At 39.7% G+C, this 18,557-nt stretch overlaps 1 protein-coding gene across 4 annotated transcripts in view; it reads left to right on the top strand.

Moving 5' to 3' along the window:
• Positions 1 to 18,557, top strand: part of TXNDC8 (thioredoxin domain containing 8) — an 80,693-nt gene that overhangs the window by 2,434 nt on the left and 59,702 nt on the right. For 2 of the 4 annotated variants that reach the window (XR_003790850.1, XR_003790849.1), the window contains exons 3-5: positions 263 to 459; positions 13,268 to 13,327; positions 15,849 to 15,914. Coding sequence is in view for 1 of the 4 variants with exons in the window: in XM_029203410.1 (XP_029059243.1) it covers positions 4,519 to 4,542; positions 7,363 to 7,467; positions 13,268 to 13,327; positions 15,849 to 15,914 (255 nt within the window). In the remaining 3 variants the exon portion in view is untranslated. Of the gene's footprint in view, positions 1 to 150; positions 460 to 4,452; positions 4,543 to 7,362; positions 7,468 to 13,267; positions 13,328 to 15,848; positions 15,915 to 18,557 lie in introns of those variants that run through there. The other 2 variants (XM_029203410.1, XR_003790848.1) reach the window with 2 other exon arrangements.

Raw genomic sequence — 18,557 nt, 5'->3', positions numbered from 1 at the left:
AGAGCCTGAAATTCTGGGATAAAGCCTGAAATTCTGCTTTTCTCTCAAGCCCCCAGGTGATTCCACTATCTATGACCTTGAATAACAAGGTCTTCTAAAGGGAACTCATACTTCTCATCCACATAATGAAAGTCTTCCTTATAAATCCTTTATTCTCTCTGTATACAATTCCCTCCTCGGCCTCCTTCTTTCATTTCTTATTCTTTGCTGTTGTTGTAGTTCCTGTAGCTTCTTTCATTTTTGTCTTTTAACAAATTCGCAGGTGATGCTGATACTGTTAGTCTGTGAGCATACTAAGTAGTAACACCTCATAGTGGCTGTAATTCTAGACCTCGGTTCCAGAGCACTTCAGAACAGCCCCTTCTTCCTCTCATACGAATCCTCGAACTTCCCCCTCTCACCACTCAACTAAAGCCTAAACTGACATGAAGAGGAAGATATCACCCACCGGAGTCTTTGGTAAGAGAGAATAAACTGGCTTTTTTTCTTTAGGATAAGACTAATAATGATCTGCGTTTTGTACTAAGTAGTTCTCTAGCTGCTTCTATGGTCCTTCACATTTTGGCGTGTCTCTGTAAGTTCTGAGGTGGATTACAAGTCATGTGTGTGAATGATTTATCTCTTTATTCTTATTTTTTAGTTATTCTTTTAAAAATTGTTTTCACTTGGCCTCTTTTGCTCGTCCTCTCTCCCGCTTTGTTTTCTCCCTTTCTCTCTTTACTTTTCTTCCCATTCTCTGTTTTTTTCTTGCCAATGTCTTCAAGATTTCAAATTCCCGACCCACTCTCCGGATTCCACCCCTGAATAATTTTTTTTTTTTTAATGCAACCCTGACTTCTCAAAAAGAGACTCCACCCAGACTGTTTTGGAGCTTCATGATTCCAACAATGAGATCAGAAATGAGTCTAGGAAAATTACGTGTGAGTGCGTGTCAGGGGAACAAAGAAAGCAGTCAAGTGTAAAAGGAAAGGCTCGAGTGCCCTTTTCTAGAAAATACTTCACTAGGAGCTTTTATCCAGGACTAGAAATTGCCCTGCTTACCAACTAAGCACTTTCTCTGCAAAACATAAAAAAGATGCCTGTTTTTATGAACTTGGTCATTTCCTGGACTTTAATAGCGCTTTTCCTGGACTTTAATAGCACTTGATTCCAGTTGGATATAAACAGACTTCTGTGATCATCGGCTTGTACCCTCCCTGCCCGTGGGCTGGGCAAGCTGCTTAGCAGCTAATTCTGTGGAAAAGTCTACAAGCCCTAGTGCCAGAAGGCAGAAATCCTGGCCCAGGCTTGCTCCACTTCTGGGAACCCAGGGACATGGCAGGAGTTTGTTGGTTAAGTAGCTGTGCCTGAGAGTTAATTCTGTACCATCTCCTTTCCAAATGCAGTGGAGAGAAGTTCAAGAAGATCTATATTCCATAAGGAAAAGAATAGTAGAGATGATGGATAGCTTCTGATGCAAAGGAGAAAAAGGAATGCACTGCATTCAGTTCATCCAGTACTAAGTAGCTTTCTAAGGGACCTGCAGATTCCAGCTGACCCTGTGTTCCTCCCTATCTGACAGGTGACCCAGACTTGAATTCTAAACTGATTCCGGCTAGGATAAGTTATCTAAGCTGGCTGCACCTCGATTATCTCATCTGTAGAGTGAACACAATCACCTTAACTAACAGGGTATTTGCAAAATAACATAAATGACATTGATGCCAAGAATGGAGCCCACACTTCAAAACAATGGTTCTCAACCTAGGGCTTGGAAGATGTTCAATATGCATCAACATCTACCTTGCCTTCTTGAATGAAAAAGACAGAAAAGAAGAAGGAGAGGCAATGATAGGATCTTCAGTGGATAACCATGAATAAAATTCCTGGCTGTGATGGTAGAAGCATCAAAATTAGCAGTCTCAAACTCAAATGCCAGTAGAAGCCGGGCAAGTAATATTAATAAGCAAAGCACCCCAGGGACAAAGAAAAAAGAATACAGCAGACAGTGGCAAGACAATAGCAATGCTTCAAATATCTATTATCGTGGTAGAAGACAAATAGCTGCACACCCACAAGAAAAAGGGCTTCTTGCCACTCCACCTTGGGTTCTTGAAGCAATGGAAGATGATGGGGACGGGACTCAGCTGGAAAGGACAATGCCCCCTCCAGAGGGGCAGCCACTGCTCTCCACCTGACAGTCATCATGTGACACAAAATGAAAGACCCAGCATTGCCAGATCTTAGGACTCTTTGCAAGATAAGTAAGAGGCTCTGTTGATTCCTAAAAGATTCCATTTTACCAATGTTGGCCAACCCTATGGTATGATCAACATAGTGGGCCATCAGAGGCTTGTGGACATTAGGTTACAACCTATGTTGCTTCTCCTTTTTAGAGCTCTGTCAGCTCAGAAGGGAGCACATTGGGTTGCGGTTTGCTTTCTGTTCGCTAAGAGGTAAGAAAACCCTTTCAGAAGTAGAAACTTGGAAAGCCAGAATGGTGCATGCCTTTACTGGCTTCAGCTAGGAGCTGTACACACTTCACTAGACTTCTTTATATCTGTTAATTATCATTATATCCCTAGGAGGTGAGCGCTATCTCCATTTCACAGATGAGGAAATAGAAGATTAGATAAGCAGTAACTTGCTCAAGAGCTCACAGTAGCAGCACTCAGGTTTGACACCAAGTTGTTTTATCCAAGTTTAGTGCCTCTCGTATACCGTAAAGTGGGATAATAACATTTGTCTGAGTCTAAAGCTCATTTTCCTTCCACCTTCTCCCTTGATAAATATTAAGCAGTTAGGGAGGCTCAGAAAGGAACTTAAATGACTGGAATGCCAGTTGGTAAATAGTTATTTCAGAGCATTAATGACTATTTTGAGTCTGGACACATTGCAGGCCAGAAATTAGATTCCTCAATCCTGAAGTTAGATTTTGTTCTACTATTGCGTGCCTTGTTTGAGAGATTTTTAAACACCAGTGACAATGTTGAGTCATAGTTCTCGCGGTTTGACCCAAGTGGAGAAATTTCTGTAATACTGTACCTGAGTGTTTACCAGGTAAGTATTAGAAATTCCAGCTTAATTCAGTTTCAACTGTAAAGGAATTTGCTGTCTGTGGAAACAAATGTCAGGCTTAGATAGCACTTCCAGCAACATTTCATCCAGTGGACCAAACCAAAAATCCAGGTTTCCTCTCTGTCACCTCACTGCTTTCTGAAACATTGGTCTTAAAAACTGGGTTCCTGTGTGTTTTATAACAGCTGCCAGCCAGCATCTTGTTTACATCCAGATGAAGAAAGAGGAAATTTCAGTAACTGTCACAAGGGCTAGGAATTGCTTTCTCTTGCTTTCTTGTTCTCTCGTGATTAACCCTTGGCCTAAAGATAGAATTGTTGGTTGGATTAAGATCATCAGGGTGGAACCCTGGACTTAGATGAATCCCATACAAACCACATAGCTGCTGTAAAATGGAGGAGGGATAAATTCACCCACAGAAAAATCCGGGTATTTTTGGTAGAAAGTGGAAGAAATGGGTGCTGGGAAGCAACAAAAAACAACTTGGCCGAGGCTGTACGAGAAATATTCATAGCTCTTCATCTAACACACACTAAAAAGAAAGGCAGCTAATTCGTTCCTGAGAGGCCTGAATGGAGTGGAAAAAACCGAAAGAATGATTTTGCTGGTTTTGTTTTATTGTAGAATTCTGCAGTTTCTTACTTTGTGGTGATGGCTGGTGTTGTTGCTCTGAGGAAGGTCTGAGGAACATTGGTTCTGGCCATGTTTGGGTTTTCTTCTGACATTAAATTCTGAAAAATAACAAATCATCATGTGCAGAGTTTGGCAAGCTGCTGCTATCTTTGTAAGGCCCAGCAGCTAAAAATGTTTACTTTTTTAAAAGATTTAAAAACAAAGAATATGAACCAAAGACTGCATGTGGTCCATAAAGCTCCCAAATATTATCTGGTTCTTGACAGAAAAAGTTGGCCAAACCCTGGTCCAGTCCATGAAAGTGAAGCTTCATTACTTCCTAAATAATTAGAGCAAAAATAACAAAGTTTAGGGAATCTGTGACTCATAAAACCAAATGTACAAGAAACATTATTATAGGATTAGGCGTTAGTATCTTTCTCAACTGCAAACTAATCCCTTCAAAATCCTAAATGAAAATAACTTTCATCTATTTAATATTACTTTGCTTATTTCTCAGTTGGTGGTTGCCAGGGCTGGGGAAGGGAGGGGGTGCATGGAAATAGGTAGTAGAAGATTAACAAGAGACGGACACGTTTTTGACTCTGCCCACAAGGCCAGCAGTTGGCTGATTTTTGGCTGACCACACACTGACTAACTAGTCATAGCATCAAAATGAAATTAGCTCCATGTCTGCCAAAGTTCCAGATTCTAAGATGTCATGTTCAATGATGTCATAGAGAAGGTACCCTTATATTCCGGCTAGGATCCTGTAGTTGATAGGAGACAGCTACAGTCAGCCAACTGAACCAACAGGAGAGTCTTGTCAGCAATTCCCAGGTGTAAATCATGGTGCAGAATATTAGAGACATGGCAAGTATTTATTTGGCTTCAAGGAGTATTTCAAAAGAGACATCTTGAGAGCAGATTTGATAAACTTTAAGGAATATTTCCTCCATCCAGTACTCCTTCATTGCTCTGTAGCAAGAGGAGATTTTTATTTTTTAATGCTTGTTCTTCATGTTGTTTCTTGAGGGATGGCACTCTCTAGAGAGTAGCCAAGAGGAAAATTGATCAAAAAGAGTTTTATCCCTTCCTCCATCTCATTTCTTGCTCTGACTCTAGCTGGATCCAGGCCAGCTCCTAACATAGCCCATCCTGTACCTGATCCCACCAATTTTACCTTAGTTGTACCTGGAAAATTTTATGGAAGTAAAATGGTCCACATATTTCTCTTATCCCAGGAAAGAGAACAGAACCCCTAGACATGCCTATAGAATGGACCAGGGGCATTAACAAGTGTTTAGGTGGTATTTCATAAAATCACTTTCCATCCATTGTCCAATGGTACTGCCACAACAAATCTCAGTACATATATGGGCCAGGGATAATTCTTTATGTAAAGAAAATTGCCTCTAAAAGAGTGGTTAACAGCCTACATCATTTAGGGGTAGAGCAGGCATTTAGCATCCAGACATTCTGATGTGACCACATTACAGGAGGGCCAGGAGCTGGAGGGAAGGGGGACATGTAGGGACGGGGTCTTCCCTCCACTAGCACCCTCAGAATTAGACTTTTGACACTTTCCCCAAATGTGCCTGTATGTAAGATCACAAATATGAGAGCGACCAGATTGAAAGAAGGCATTGCCATGTACCTTTGACATAAAAAAATGTTTTAAAAATAGCACACACTTGCTAATGATTTTGGTAATTATTCTTTTTTTGGTTTTCTGGGTCTCTCATAGAGTAGCTTGGAGTCTCACTCTGGGTCTCTCATAGAGTAGCTTGGAGTCTCACTCTGAGAAGCCCTCTCCATCTCCTCCTCAGAGACCTATTCTGAGGGCCTACTGTCTCCTTTATGTCTTTATTCAAATGTCACATCGAGGTGGACCTTGGCCACCCCGACTGTGATTGTAATCCAGCACCCATCCTTCCCTCCTGTTTTTTTATTCTCCTTTTTTCTTTATTAGCACTGATCACAAATTTACTATATATTTTACTTATTAATCTTACCATTGGCTTCCCCACCAAATGTAAGCTCCATGAAGGCAGTGGGTAGAATGTTTTGTTTTTTGTCCAATGCTGTATCCTAGCAGCGTGTCCAGTAGCTGGCATAGAATGGGCCTCAATAGGTACATGTGGGATCACTATGCATACCATGGGAGTATTACCTTCAGAGAACTTAGCCAAGTCAAATTCATTGGACCAGGTAATCCATTTTACACCCTAACAACTACTGAGAAGTGAAGACATGTATGCTTTTGAGGATGGCATCTACCTTATAACTTCAGAAGCTAGTGAGAAGTGGAGGCTTGGCATGGCTTTTTGAAAAGTTAGTCACCCCTCTCTTGGAGGAATATTGGTAAAGGAAGAGCATGTCTTCTTTGAGTCATCCGTTTCACTTCTTGAAAGTAAATCAAATGGCAATGTAATTGTCAAGACTCCCCTATTATAAAGGATATGCCATCTGTATGGAATAAACCCCATCCCTATTTCCAGTGATAGGCCCTGATTGATTTAACTCAATTAGTGATCCCATCCCTCCATATTAATTAGTGGTCCAGGTATAAGCACATGATGGCATTTGGGCCAGAGAGAGGAAGAGTGAGCCCCGTTACTATAAAGAACTCAGGAGACGATTTTGTATAGTGGTTAAGGAAATGGACTCTGGGGTCAAGCTTACTAGGTTAGCAATCCCAACTACACCACTCACCAGCTGGTTGACCATGAGAAAGTTAATAAATGTTAGTTTTTTCATCTGTGAAATTGGGATAATAATAATATCCACTGCATAGGGTGGTTGTAGAGATTAAGGAAGAGAATACCAAGCACAGAGTAAATTAGATACTCTTGGTAGAATTCCAGTGAGAAAAGGAAAAATAAATCTTGAACAGAACACTATGTATTAGCAGATCATTCATTCATCAACTAAATGCTCTATGAGCACTTACCATGTGCCAGTTAGGGGCCATGGAGGCACAGAAGTGAGTCAGGATTGAGTTCTGTAGGGACTTGTTGGAAAGACAAGCCGTGCATGAAATAACTAGTGTAGGACATTGTTCACAAAGCAATAAAGCATAGATACCATGATCTGAGGTCCCAGGAGGGAAAATCTTACTTTACTTAGATGATACAGACAGTTGGTAGAAAAAATTCACTTAAGACATTCAGCAAGAAGCATGTCTAATCCTTAAATGTATGGTTTTAACTATATCTTTAATAATGATCAGCCCACCCCCCCAAAACCAAACCAAACAAAAACAAGAAATGATTCAAGTTATTAGATTAGCTCTCCTTTAGATTCCTCTGTTAATGCATGTTTACATCCTTGTTTAAAAAATCAAATATAGGTGTCCACCTTGAACACCCATTCATCCCCACCTTCCACCCCTCATCTCTCACTATCCAATCTCAGTCTCTCCCCAGAGGTATCCAACCATTACCAACCACCATTACCAACCCATCTGGTAAATAGAATCCTAACCTTTTTGTGTGGGTTTATCATCACTTATGTATACTTAGAAAGATAAAAAAATATATATATATATGCCCTCAGGGACATTTAGGAAAGGTTGGATCCCCTGGAGAACACTGGGGTGGGGCACCATAACTAAGCTGTCATTTTATTCCCTGAAAGACATTATGAGATTTAGTGATTGTGCACATTTCCTCATTTATGCTCTGGTCTCAGGATGAATTAAAAGCACTTTTGAAATCTGCCGAAAACAAACTTGTAGTAATTGAATTTTCAGCAAAATGGTGTGGTCCTTGCAAAAGAATGTATCCTCTTTTTCATGTAAGTATCATCAGTGTCTATTTCACAATTTTAGAAGGAATTTAAAGTTCTCAAATAGTTTTCCCAATGAATCTTAAAAGTTTTGCCTTTATGAGCCATTATGGAATCATAGCTTCCCCCCCCACTTGGTGCCTACTTCTTTTTTTATTATTATTTTAAAATTTTTTCAATTTTATTTAAGTATAGTTGATTTACAATGTTGTGTTAGTTTCAGGCACACAGCACAATGATTTGGACAGATAGATAGATAGATTGATAGGGATAGAGATATTCTTTTTCAGATTCTTTTCCCTTACAAGTTACAAAATATTGAGTGTAGTTCCCTGTGCTACACAGTAGGTCCTTGTTTGTTAACTATTTTATGTATAGCAGTGTGTATGTGTTAATAGCAACCTCCTAATTTATCCCTACCCCCCTTTCCCCTTTAGTAACCATAAGTTTGTTTTAAAATGACTGTACTACCCAAGGCAATCTATAGATTCAGTGCAATCCTCATCAAATTACTAATGGCTTTTTTCACAGAACCAGAACAAAATTTTTTTTTTAATTTCTATGGAAACACAACTAGCCAATAGCAATCTTGAGAAAGAAAAACAGAGTTGGAGGAATCAGGCTCCCTGACTTCAGACTTCACTAACAAAGCCATAGTAATCAAAGCAGTATGGTACTGGCAGAAAAACAGACATATGTAGATCAATCGAATAAGATAGAAAGCCCAGAAATAAATCTACGCCCCTATGGTCAATTAATCTATGACAAAGGAGGCAAGAATATACAACGGACAAAAGACCGTCCTTTTAGTAAATGGTGCTGGGAAAACTGGACAGCCACATGTAAAAGAATGAAATTAGAACATTCATTAGCACCATATACAAAAATAAACTCAAAATGGATTAAAGACCTAAATGTAAGACCAGATACTATAAAACTTCTAGAGGAAAACATAGGCAGAACACTCTTTGACATAAATCACAGCAGTATCTTTTTAGATCCGTCTCCTAAAGTAATGGAAATAAAAACAAAAATAAACAAATGGGACCTAATTAAACTTAAAATCTTTTGCACAGAATCGTAGTTTTTTGAAGCATCCTGATTAACCTGAATATAATATAGTGAGATCTAATTAGATGATTAGTATACACACCAGAAAATTAATATTACTTGTCTATGGATAATTCTGCAAGGATCATCAAAAGGTGTGAAAGAGTACAATTGTACAAAGGAATGGATTATTCATAATAATGACATTTTACCTAAGTTCCAGAATTCAGAACTTCCAAATGTTGGAATAGATTACAGATGAACATGATACTTGTTTTTAACTATAATATAAAAGAATAAACTGCTCCCAATCCTTCAACCCTATTATCAGAACAAATCCTATGTCTCACATGTTCCTTTCATATCTGATCTCCTTTATAAAATATCTTAGTAAAATATTCCACTTAGTTGTAATCGTATACTTATATTCAGATCTTTTTCCATATACACATTTGTTCATGTTTTTATCAAGTTTTTAGATTATAATTTTCATGTCTATACAATGTTTCATCTAGTTAATTTTCCTATTACCCCATTTAAGAGTTTTCACCATTGAGGGATGGGGAGGGAGGTGTATAACATGGCAGCAGAAAGAAACTCAGGGCATCTTCTTTTCATTTCTCCTTATTGCACAGATGTTTCACATTTGTGGTCCATTTTATGAAATCTATTCCTTCAAATATAAAATTTGGATTTCTCTACACAACTGAAAATACTCTGGTTTATTTTCAGCAAGATTTCTAACATTTCAACTTTTTTGACTTAAACTCTTCAATCTACCTGAATTCATTCTAACCACAATCACAACCTTTGATATTTAATTTAAAAGAAACATATTCAAATAGAGAAATTGGCTACATGACACCTCAACATCTATTCTCTGCCAAAAATTCTTAGAATATCCACAGGGAACATTTTCATATCTGGCAGGCCCCTCTATTCAGACAGTTAAACTTAGAGTCTCCAAAGTTTAGCTTCAGGAGTATAGCTACCTCACCTGCCACAAAATCAAAGCTGATCAAATTTCAATGGCCAATGAGGCATTTTAATCTCGGGCTTGGTAGCCCCTTTCTCCCTTCATACTTTCGGGCCCTGAAGGTGGTAAGGGCTCTGCTACTGTTGTGTCCAGACTCTCACAGCTCCTCAACACCCATCCCTAACTTTACAGTTATTTATAGTTAGCCCTTTGGTGATAAATGTCCCCAAGTTATCCTAATTTGAATGTGCCATCTGTTTTCTGTTGGGATCCAGACTAATGCACACACAGTTTTTAAATTTGGGTGTATCCACACTGTGAAATACTATTCAGATGATAAAAAGAATCGAGTAGACCCAAACATAATGAAGGAATTACCTCCAAGACAACAATAGAATTAAGTAAAAAGAGAACAATACAGGAAAATTTATACAGTATGGTCCCATTTATGTAAAACAGAGATACATATACATATGTGTGTATGTATATATCAACATATCAACATATATATTATATGTAGACAAAGGGGAGCAGAAGATGCATATCAAACAAGTTTTTTTTTTTTTCTGTGAGAGGGAGTGAAAACTGGGGGAGGATTGAAAATGGGAAAAGTTCATGCTTTGCTTTATCTTTCTTGTAATGTTTGAACTTTTTCAAGAGAAGGTATTCATCATGTGTCATTTACTAAAAACTCATTGTACGTAATGGAGTTGGAGGAAACGCTTTTCTTACTCTAGGGCACTTTATCGGAGATCAAAGTAGAAACAGAAACCAAGTTAGACTGAAAAGGATTTTAATACGAGGAGTTAAATGCTCATAAAATCATTACAAGACTGGATGAATGGGCTCCAGACTGGAACCCCATGAATGACTCAAAAGCACAACAGACCCACCTGAGGGGATCCTAACTTTACCAATATCAGATGTGAGAAGAGATGGGAAGCCACTACTGGGAGAAAACAAACAAACAAAAAACAAACAGAAAAACAGCAGTCGGGGAGTTAGAATCAGAATCCGGAAGCTGATGTCGGGTCACTGGATCCCTCAGCATAGCTGCCGCCTCCAGCACGATTACCCTCCCACACCCCAGTCGTGCTTTCCAGCAGCACATCCAAAGATGAAAAGAAAGTAGCTCTGTCTCACTTCTGCCTTCCAAGTCTTGCCTTCATGCATCTCACTGGTGAAACCAATTTGCATCCAGAACTCTAGCTGCAAGGGAATCCAAGGAAACTTTACCTTTTCCCTTTTCCAGGCTCTGCAGGAAGGTGGAATGGAAGTGAGCCGGCTATACCATTACTCTAGGTGGGGAAGAGTTCAAGACATTTTCAGGGGCTTCCCTGGTGGCACAGTGGTTAAGAATCCACCTGCCAACGCAGGGGACAGGGGTTCGAGCCCTGGTCTGGGAAGATCCCACATGCTGCAGAGCAACTAAGCCAGTGCACCACAACTACTGAGCCTGTGCTCTAGAGCCCGTGAGCCACAACTACTGAGCCTGTGCCACAACTACTGAAGCCTGTGTGCCTAGAGCCTGTGCTCTGCAACAAGAGAAGCCACCACAATGAGAAGCCAGCGCACCGCAACGAAGACCCAACACAGCCATAAATAAATAAAATTTAGTTAATTAATTTTTTTTTAAAAGACCTTTTCAGACACACAAAAACTAAAAGTTGACAACCCAGAGTCTCTGCTAAAGGATGTATGGCAAGAAGAAAAAAAGTAAATCATAAGCAAATGTGGATTTTAAGAAGTGATTTAAAACTTTAAGTCTTGAGTAAATTCCACAGTCCCATTTGATCTGGGCCTTGATGATTAAGAGCAGGGGTCAGGAACCTTTTCTGTAAAGGTTAAAGACAGTATTTTCAGGTTTGCAGGTTATATGGTCTATGTCACATATACTCAGCTTTGATCTTGTAGCACAAAAGCAGGCAATGGCAATACACGAATGGGCAAACATGTTCCAATAAAACTTTATTTAAGAGACCATGTGGAGATCTGGATTTGGTCTATAGGGCAAAGTTTGATGACTCTGGGCTAAGAGGATCACCTGGCATAGAACCCCAAAAAGGACATTTCTGGAAAAGGGGAGGTCATAAATTTGTTGAGAAATTGCATGGTGTGATCGTGGGAAGGCAAGCACTCTGTGAGGCTAATTTACAGTGTATGCAGTGGAAGTAGCAACACACGAGCCTTGAAAAGGAAGCTGAGCCCAGATGGAGAAGGCCCTTGTGTTATAACTTAATGAGTTGCTGTAGAGTCAAAATAGAAGAACGTTTAAAAAGGTTTTGCCATGATCAAATGTGGGTTTTTGGAAAATACTTTTGGCAGTGTTGTATAAGAATGGGTTGGAAAGACTGAGGCAGGTAACCCAAGGTGAACAACCATGTCAATGATGAGTTTACCAAAACTAGGGCAGTGGTTTGGGGAGAAAAAAGGAAAGGTCAAATTCAGGAGACAGAGTTAAGAGCAAACAGAACAGGTGACCAGATGGTAACAGATTATATGGGAGGAAGAACAGAGCAGAAGGAAGAATTTTTGTTGAGGGCAGAGGAGGGTCCTAGGTAGATGGAGTGGGATAGTGAGGGAAGGCAGTGTTCACAAGGGAACCCCAGTCTAGCAAGGAACCTGTACCATCTGTACCATGTCTTCCGACTACTACTCAATACAAAACTACTATAACCCTGTCCATTTCCTGTCAGACTTGGGAGACTCTGAAAACTTCCTAAATAGAACCTGACCCTGAAATCAGATGTCCACATAAGTCAAACCCATTGCCCCGCCTGACTGCTACTGGAGAACACCCATGTATCTTGAAACTTGAAAAGTGCGAGTCAATTTCCCCAGAATTCTTGGGCAACACCATCTTCCTGCCAGGCGTGGAGATGCTGCCAGTCAAAATCAGCATCTTTTTTTTATCTGCAAAGTACTCCAAGATACCAAAGACCTTCGTGTTTATTATCCAAGAGTTTTCCCCCAATTTCATCATCTTGATGAGCCACTGAAGAAAGAACTCCCACTTGGGGCACATTCCATGGACAAACAACCGGAGAGAATCCCTACAATAGAACTCTGCACCTAATGTCCACCTAATCAGTCCATGTCATGCTGCTTCCTGCTTGTCCACGGGAGCAGCCACCAGTGACAGCTCCGTCCGTTGTTGTCTCCACTTGGCCAAACTCTGGACACTTCACACCACCATTGAAGAGAGGTTTCATTTGAAACAGGTCAATGGAAATGCTTGAGATATGATGTTAATGCAAACAAATCAGTATGCTATTAAGTGCCCTTAAAGAATGAACATAGCTGTTGGGAAAAAAGAAAATCCCAGGAGCTGACATTTACAGGCTGCTTCTGCATCCACTACCCCATACCCATTACCAACACCACTGTCACCACCGCTGTCAAAGATGCTTCCAGAACATCTGGAACAGAAGCAGAAGAGTTGTTTTTCCCTCCTCCCATCTTCCATTTTCTTGCAAATGCTTCCCACTGGCAGAACCTAACAGGAAGACAGCTGGCAGAGGATTCTGCAAAATCTAGTTTTGATACATAGCAGAACACAGACTTTAGACTCTGGTTCTGCCGTTGATCTTTGCTTGACCTTGGCAGCATCCAACTTTGACTTTGGTGCTTGAGGTTCTAGGCAGTAGTGCAATGCCAGAATGATGCTTAGCTCTCTTGATCAACCTTTTTGTTCGGTTTTGTTTTTGCTAAAAGACATTGCTAGTGTGTGATTTAATATTAACATTAAGCTAATGAGGAATTTTTTACTCTTTTACTTTGAAGGAAATGTCTGTGCAATACCGAAACGTCATGTTTGCTAATGTGGATGTGGACAATGCTCGGGTAAGAATCTTAAATCCTTCCTTGTAGATATATAAAACCCAACGCGATGTCATTGAGAGTGCTGTCTCAGTGATTATATAAGCAATTTAAAGTGTGATGAGTGGGCTTCCCTGGTGGCGCAGTGGTTGAGAGTCCGCCTGCCGATGCAGGGGGCACGGGTTCGTGCCCCGGTACGGGAAGATCCCACGTGCCGCGGAGCGGCTGGGCCCGTGAGCCATGGCCGCTGAGCCTGCATGTCCGGACCCTGTGCACCGCAACAGGAGAGGCCACAACAGGGAGAAGCCCGCGTACCGCAAAAACAAACAAACAAACAAACAAATTAAGTGTGATGAACTGTAGTAAACTCCCTCATAACGTTCTTGTATATTTTGTATTTTTTTTAAAAAGACAATAAATATGTGGCTCTCTTGCTGCCCCCCGCCTTCCCATACTATGGCAGAATTCACTAATCAAGCCTAATATTCTTCACCACTTGCTCTGGAATCTGCCCCACAATCCTGCTCAGTAGAGTTGCTCTAGACAGACAATACCAGTTGGTTGAAGTTGAGCTCAAAGTGAAAACTGATTTTCACCCCTATAATAGATTATTATTCAATTTCTAAAACCTAACTCAATGCATTACAGACATTTTAACATAACTTGCTTTCCCCTTGCTATAGCTTATGCTTTGTGTGGGGTTTTTTAAACACCACAAGGAATTCCAGGAAATCCTTCCCTTACCTCCCTAGAGCCTTTCTTCCTCACCCCCCCGCAAATATAATGTCCTCAATCAAAATGTGCTTACTGATACACACAATGTGTCTACAAAATTTTTCTTCCTGACATTTGTTCACTTACAATGAGGAAAAGTACCAATAACAAGTGGCCTGTGCATACATTGGATTGAATTTGAGCTTTAGAATTTAAAAAATCTACTATTCACCCATCCTGCCCTTTAATAGTTTTGTGACCTCTTATCAGTTAACCTCTATAAACTTCACTTTCTCTGTATGTAAAACAAGGTAATAATTAACGGAATATGATAAGGTAGAAGGCACAAAATATATGACATACTACCCAGAACATAAGAAATGTTCCATTTTTCCATTTCCTTCAACTTTCATTGAAGTGTGACAGTGTGTGATTGTCCTTTAAGATGAATCGTGTACTATACATTCGGAATACACAGCTAGGGTTATTATCTCTTTGTCTTCTTCATATTCAGAGTTGTGCACCTATCACTACAGTCAATTTTAGAAAGTGTTCACAACTCCAGAAAGAAACACTGTTCCCTTTAGCAGTCACCTCCCTGCCCCGATCCCTCCATCCACCACCTCAACCCTAAGCAACCATAAGTCTGCATTGTCTCTAGATTTGCTTATTCTAGCCATTTCATATAAATGGAATTATAGAAGATGTGTTCTTTTGTGATGGGCTTCTTTCACTTAACATAAGCTTGCAGGATTCATCCATGATGTAGCATGTATCCGTACAATATATTACCTTTTTTTTAATCCATTCATCCTACGATAGACATTCGGGTTGTTTGCAACTTTTCGCTATTATGGCTAATACTGGCATAAACATTTATGTATACATTTTCATTTCTTTTGGCTATATATCTAGAAGTGGAATTGTTGGGTCATATGGTAACTCTTTATTTAACTTATTGAAGAACTGACAAATTGTCTTTGAAACAGCTGCACTATTTTACATTCCCACCAGCAATGTATGAGGGTTCTGATGTCTCCATACCCTCAGCAACATGTGTTATTATTTTCTTTTTTGATTACAGCTGTTTGTCTCTTAAGGTGAAACAAAATGCACAATTTTCTTTTCTAATAGTAATGTATTCATTGTTGTCATTGCTGTGGTCATGAAAATGATAATGTAGTGGGGGTGGCAGGGGAGAGGTTTTGATCCTGTGGGTGGCTAATTTTCTTTTGACTCAAACAAAATAAACAGAAAGTGGTATTTGAAATCAGATTGTAATGGATTAGAGCAATTGGAATGCTAACATATTTTCTTGTCTCTTGGCTCCAAATCTTTCACAAAGATGGGCAGTGAAGAGGCATAAGGCTTAAAAGAAAGAAATATGCAAGCCTTACTTAAAATGCAAGACATTATATCACCCCATGTCTCAAGTGTGAGTTATAAAGAGACCTTCACCCGTTCTTATTTTTTACAATATGCTCTTTCCATATTGGATTCCACTGGCTCCCTTCTGCCATCTTTCACAAGCGCTTTTAAATAGAGCTCATTTTGTCCCTCAGTCCATTCTGTTTTGGCCCCCATCTCTCACCCGTCTCCTAGAGCTCTTGAATGAGAAAGCTCAGGAATGCTGGAAACAGTCATTTTTTCTACTGTAACATTCCTGGAAGCTTTGAGGATATATTAGAAAAGTTCTTGGCAAGAGAATCTGTAATGTATCAGCTGTCCCTGGGCTCTCAGACATGCCTCCTGAGACGTCACCAAGTACCACTGTTGGTCCAGAGAGAGGATACCAAAACTGTGACTTCATGCTACTTCTTTCATTTTCCAGGAGTTGGCCCAAATTTATCACATCAAAGCAATACCCACATTTCAGATGTTCAAGCAAGCCCAGAAGGTATGTTTCTATGGTAACTGGCAGATTGAAATAGATTATAGAGCCATCAGAGTCTTAAAAAAAAAGGCCTGGGGTGTCCTGGATGGATGAAACAACTGTATTTATTTTCAATCTTAGCAATGTAATTCTTAGTTTCTGAACTTTACATATTGGCAAGGGGTAAAAAAAAAAAAGCATGAATCGTGATAAATCTCCCCATTCAGACCATTTGAGGTGTCCCAATCCATATGAAATACCCCACTATTATCCCTCTCTGGGGCAGAACCATCAAAAAAGAACCTTATAATAAGGGGCATGATGAAATTCTCTCACAAATATATACACGTTTTTCACACTTGGGCAAACATCAATCAAAAACTATTACAAGGTTAAATAGCCTAGTGGTTGACCAGGCAGGTTCTGGGCTCAGATTTCTTTGGTTCAAAAACCAGCTCTTCCACTTCCCAGCAGTTTACTTAATAACCTCTTGGTATCTTAGTTTGCCTATCTGTAAAAACATGGATCGTAAAAAGTTTCCCCCTCCTTAGTGAAAATGAAATGAATTAACATGACTAAACTTTTTAGACCCATCCTGACACACATGAGTATGTTATGTTAGTTACCTCGAAGATATTAATGGAATGGAATGCCTCAAATACTTGGTGTGTGATGAAACTAGTAATTACATATATGGCTGGGAGCACGGACTCTTGTGTGTACCTTTTGAAAGGTGATTTTGCAACACACTTAAGACGAACAAACTGTTCATTCCCTTTCACACATTATCCCATTCTTGGGAATTTTTGCTAATGAAATACCTCATGGAAAAATAAATGGATAAGTGCATAGTAATTGTAGCATTATTTCTAACAAAATATGGAAGCAAGGTAAATGTTTTTTTTTAGTAGAGTGGCTAAGTGATTTATGATACATCTAGTCTATGAAACAGTATGTAATTAAAAAGGGTTATGGACAGAAAAGAAGCAGATTCACTGATACAGAAAACAAACTACTGGTGGCGGGGGAAGCAGTATAGGGGTGGGGGAGTGGGAGGTACAAACTATTGGTTGTGACAGGCTCAAGGATGTATTGTACAACATGGGGAATATAGCCAATATTGTGTAATAATTATAAATGGAAAGTAACCTTTCAAAATTGTAAAAAATGTTTTTAATTGTTTTATTAAATAAATTAAAAAAAGAGTTATGAAGAATATATGTAAAGTAAAAAAAATTCATACTTAAACTTTGTAAAGATTACGTCTGCAGTACAGAGAATGAGAGCATTTGATATGCTAGCTGTAGAATTTTATCTTCGTTTTCTATTTGTGTGTATTTGCTGTAACATAATTGAAGCAATAGATTTTTTTTTTTTTTTTTTTTTTGGCTGCGTTGGGTCTTTGTTGCTGCCCGCGGGCTTTCTCTAGTTGCCGTGAGCGGGGGCTACTCTGTTGCGTTGCGTGGCCTCTCATCGCGGTGGTTTCTCTTGTTGTGGAGCACGGGCTCTAGGCACGCGGACTTCAGTAGTTGTGGCATGTGGGCTCAGTAGTTGTGGCTCGTGGGCTCTAGAGCGCAGGCTCAGTAGTTGTGGCGCATGGGCTTAATTGCTCCGTGGCATGTGGCATCTTCCCGGACCAGGAATCAAACCCGTGTCCCCTGCATTGGCAGGTGGATTCTTAACCACTGTGCCACCATGGAAGTCCCAAAGCAATAGATTTAAATAATTTTTCCCCAAAAAAATGACACTACCTATTTCCTCTCTTGAGGTTTTACTTGAAAATTGAAACCGTTTAATGCGTGCATTCTTTTTTTTTAAAAAACTTTATTGCAGTATAATTGCTTTACAATGCTGTGTTATTTTCTGCTTTATAACAAAGTGAATCAGCTACACGTATACATATATCCCCATATCTCCACCCTCTTACATCTCCCTCCCACCCTCCCTATCCCACCCCTCTAGGTGGTCACAAAGCACCCAGCTGATCCCCCTGTGCTGTGCAGTTGCTTCCCACTAGCTATCTATTTTACATTTGGTAGTATATATAAGTCCATGCCACTCTCTCACTTTGTCCCAGCATACCCTTTCTCGTCCCCGTGTCCTCAAGTCCATTCTCTCTCTTTTTTTTTTTTTTTTTTAGATTCCATGTATATGTGTTAGCATACGGTATTTGTTATTCTCTTTCTGACTTACTTCACTCTGTATGACAGACTCTAGGTCCATCCACCTCACTACAAATAACTCAATTTCATTTCCTTTTATGGCTGAGTAATATTCCATTGTATATATGTGCCACATCTTCTTTATCCATTCATCTGTCGACGGACACTTAGGCTGTTTCCATGTGCTGGTTATTGTAAATAGAGCTGCAGTGAACATTGTGGTACATGACTCTTTTTGAATTATGGTTTTCTCAGGGTATATGCCCAGTAGTGGGATTGCTGGGTCGTATGGTAGTTCTATTTTTCGTTTTTTAAGGAACCTCCGTACTGTTCTCCATAGTGGCCCTATCAATTTACTTTCCCACCAACAGTGCAAGAGGCTTCCCTTTTCTCCATACCCTCTCCAGCATTTATTGTTTGTAGATTTTTTGATGATGGCCATTTTGACCGGTGTGAGGTGATACCTCATTTTTGTTTTGATTTGCATTTCTCTAATGATTAGTGA

This window comes from Monodon monoceros, unplaced genomic scaffold (genome assembly GCF_005190385.1).
Source record: "Monodon monoceros isolate NGI ecotype Baffin Bay Population unplaced genomic scaffold, NGI_Narwhal_1 Super_Scaffold_5, whole genome shotgun sequence".
NCBI classification, from domain to species: Eukaryota; Metazoa; Chordata; class Mammalia; order Artiodactyla; family Monodontidae; genus Monodon; species Monodon monoceros.
The sequence above is the reverse complement of the archived record's forward strand: the minus strand, read 5'-3'. Positions and strand labels throughout refer to the sequence as shown.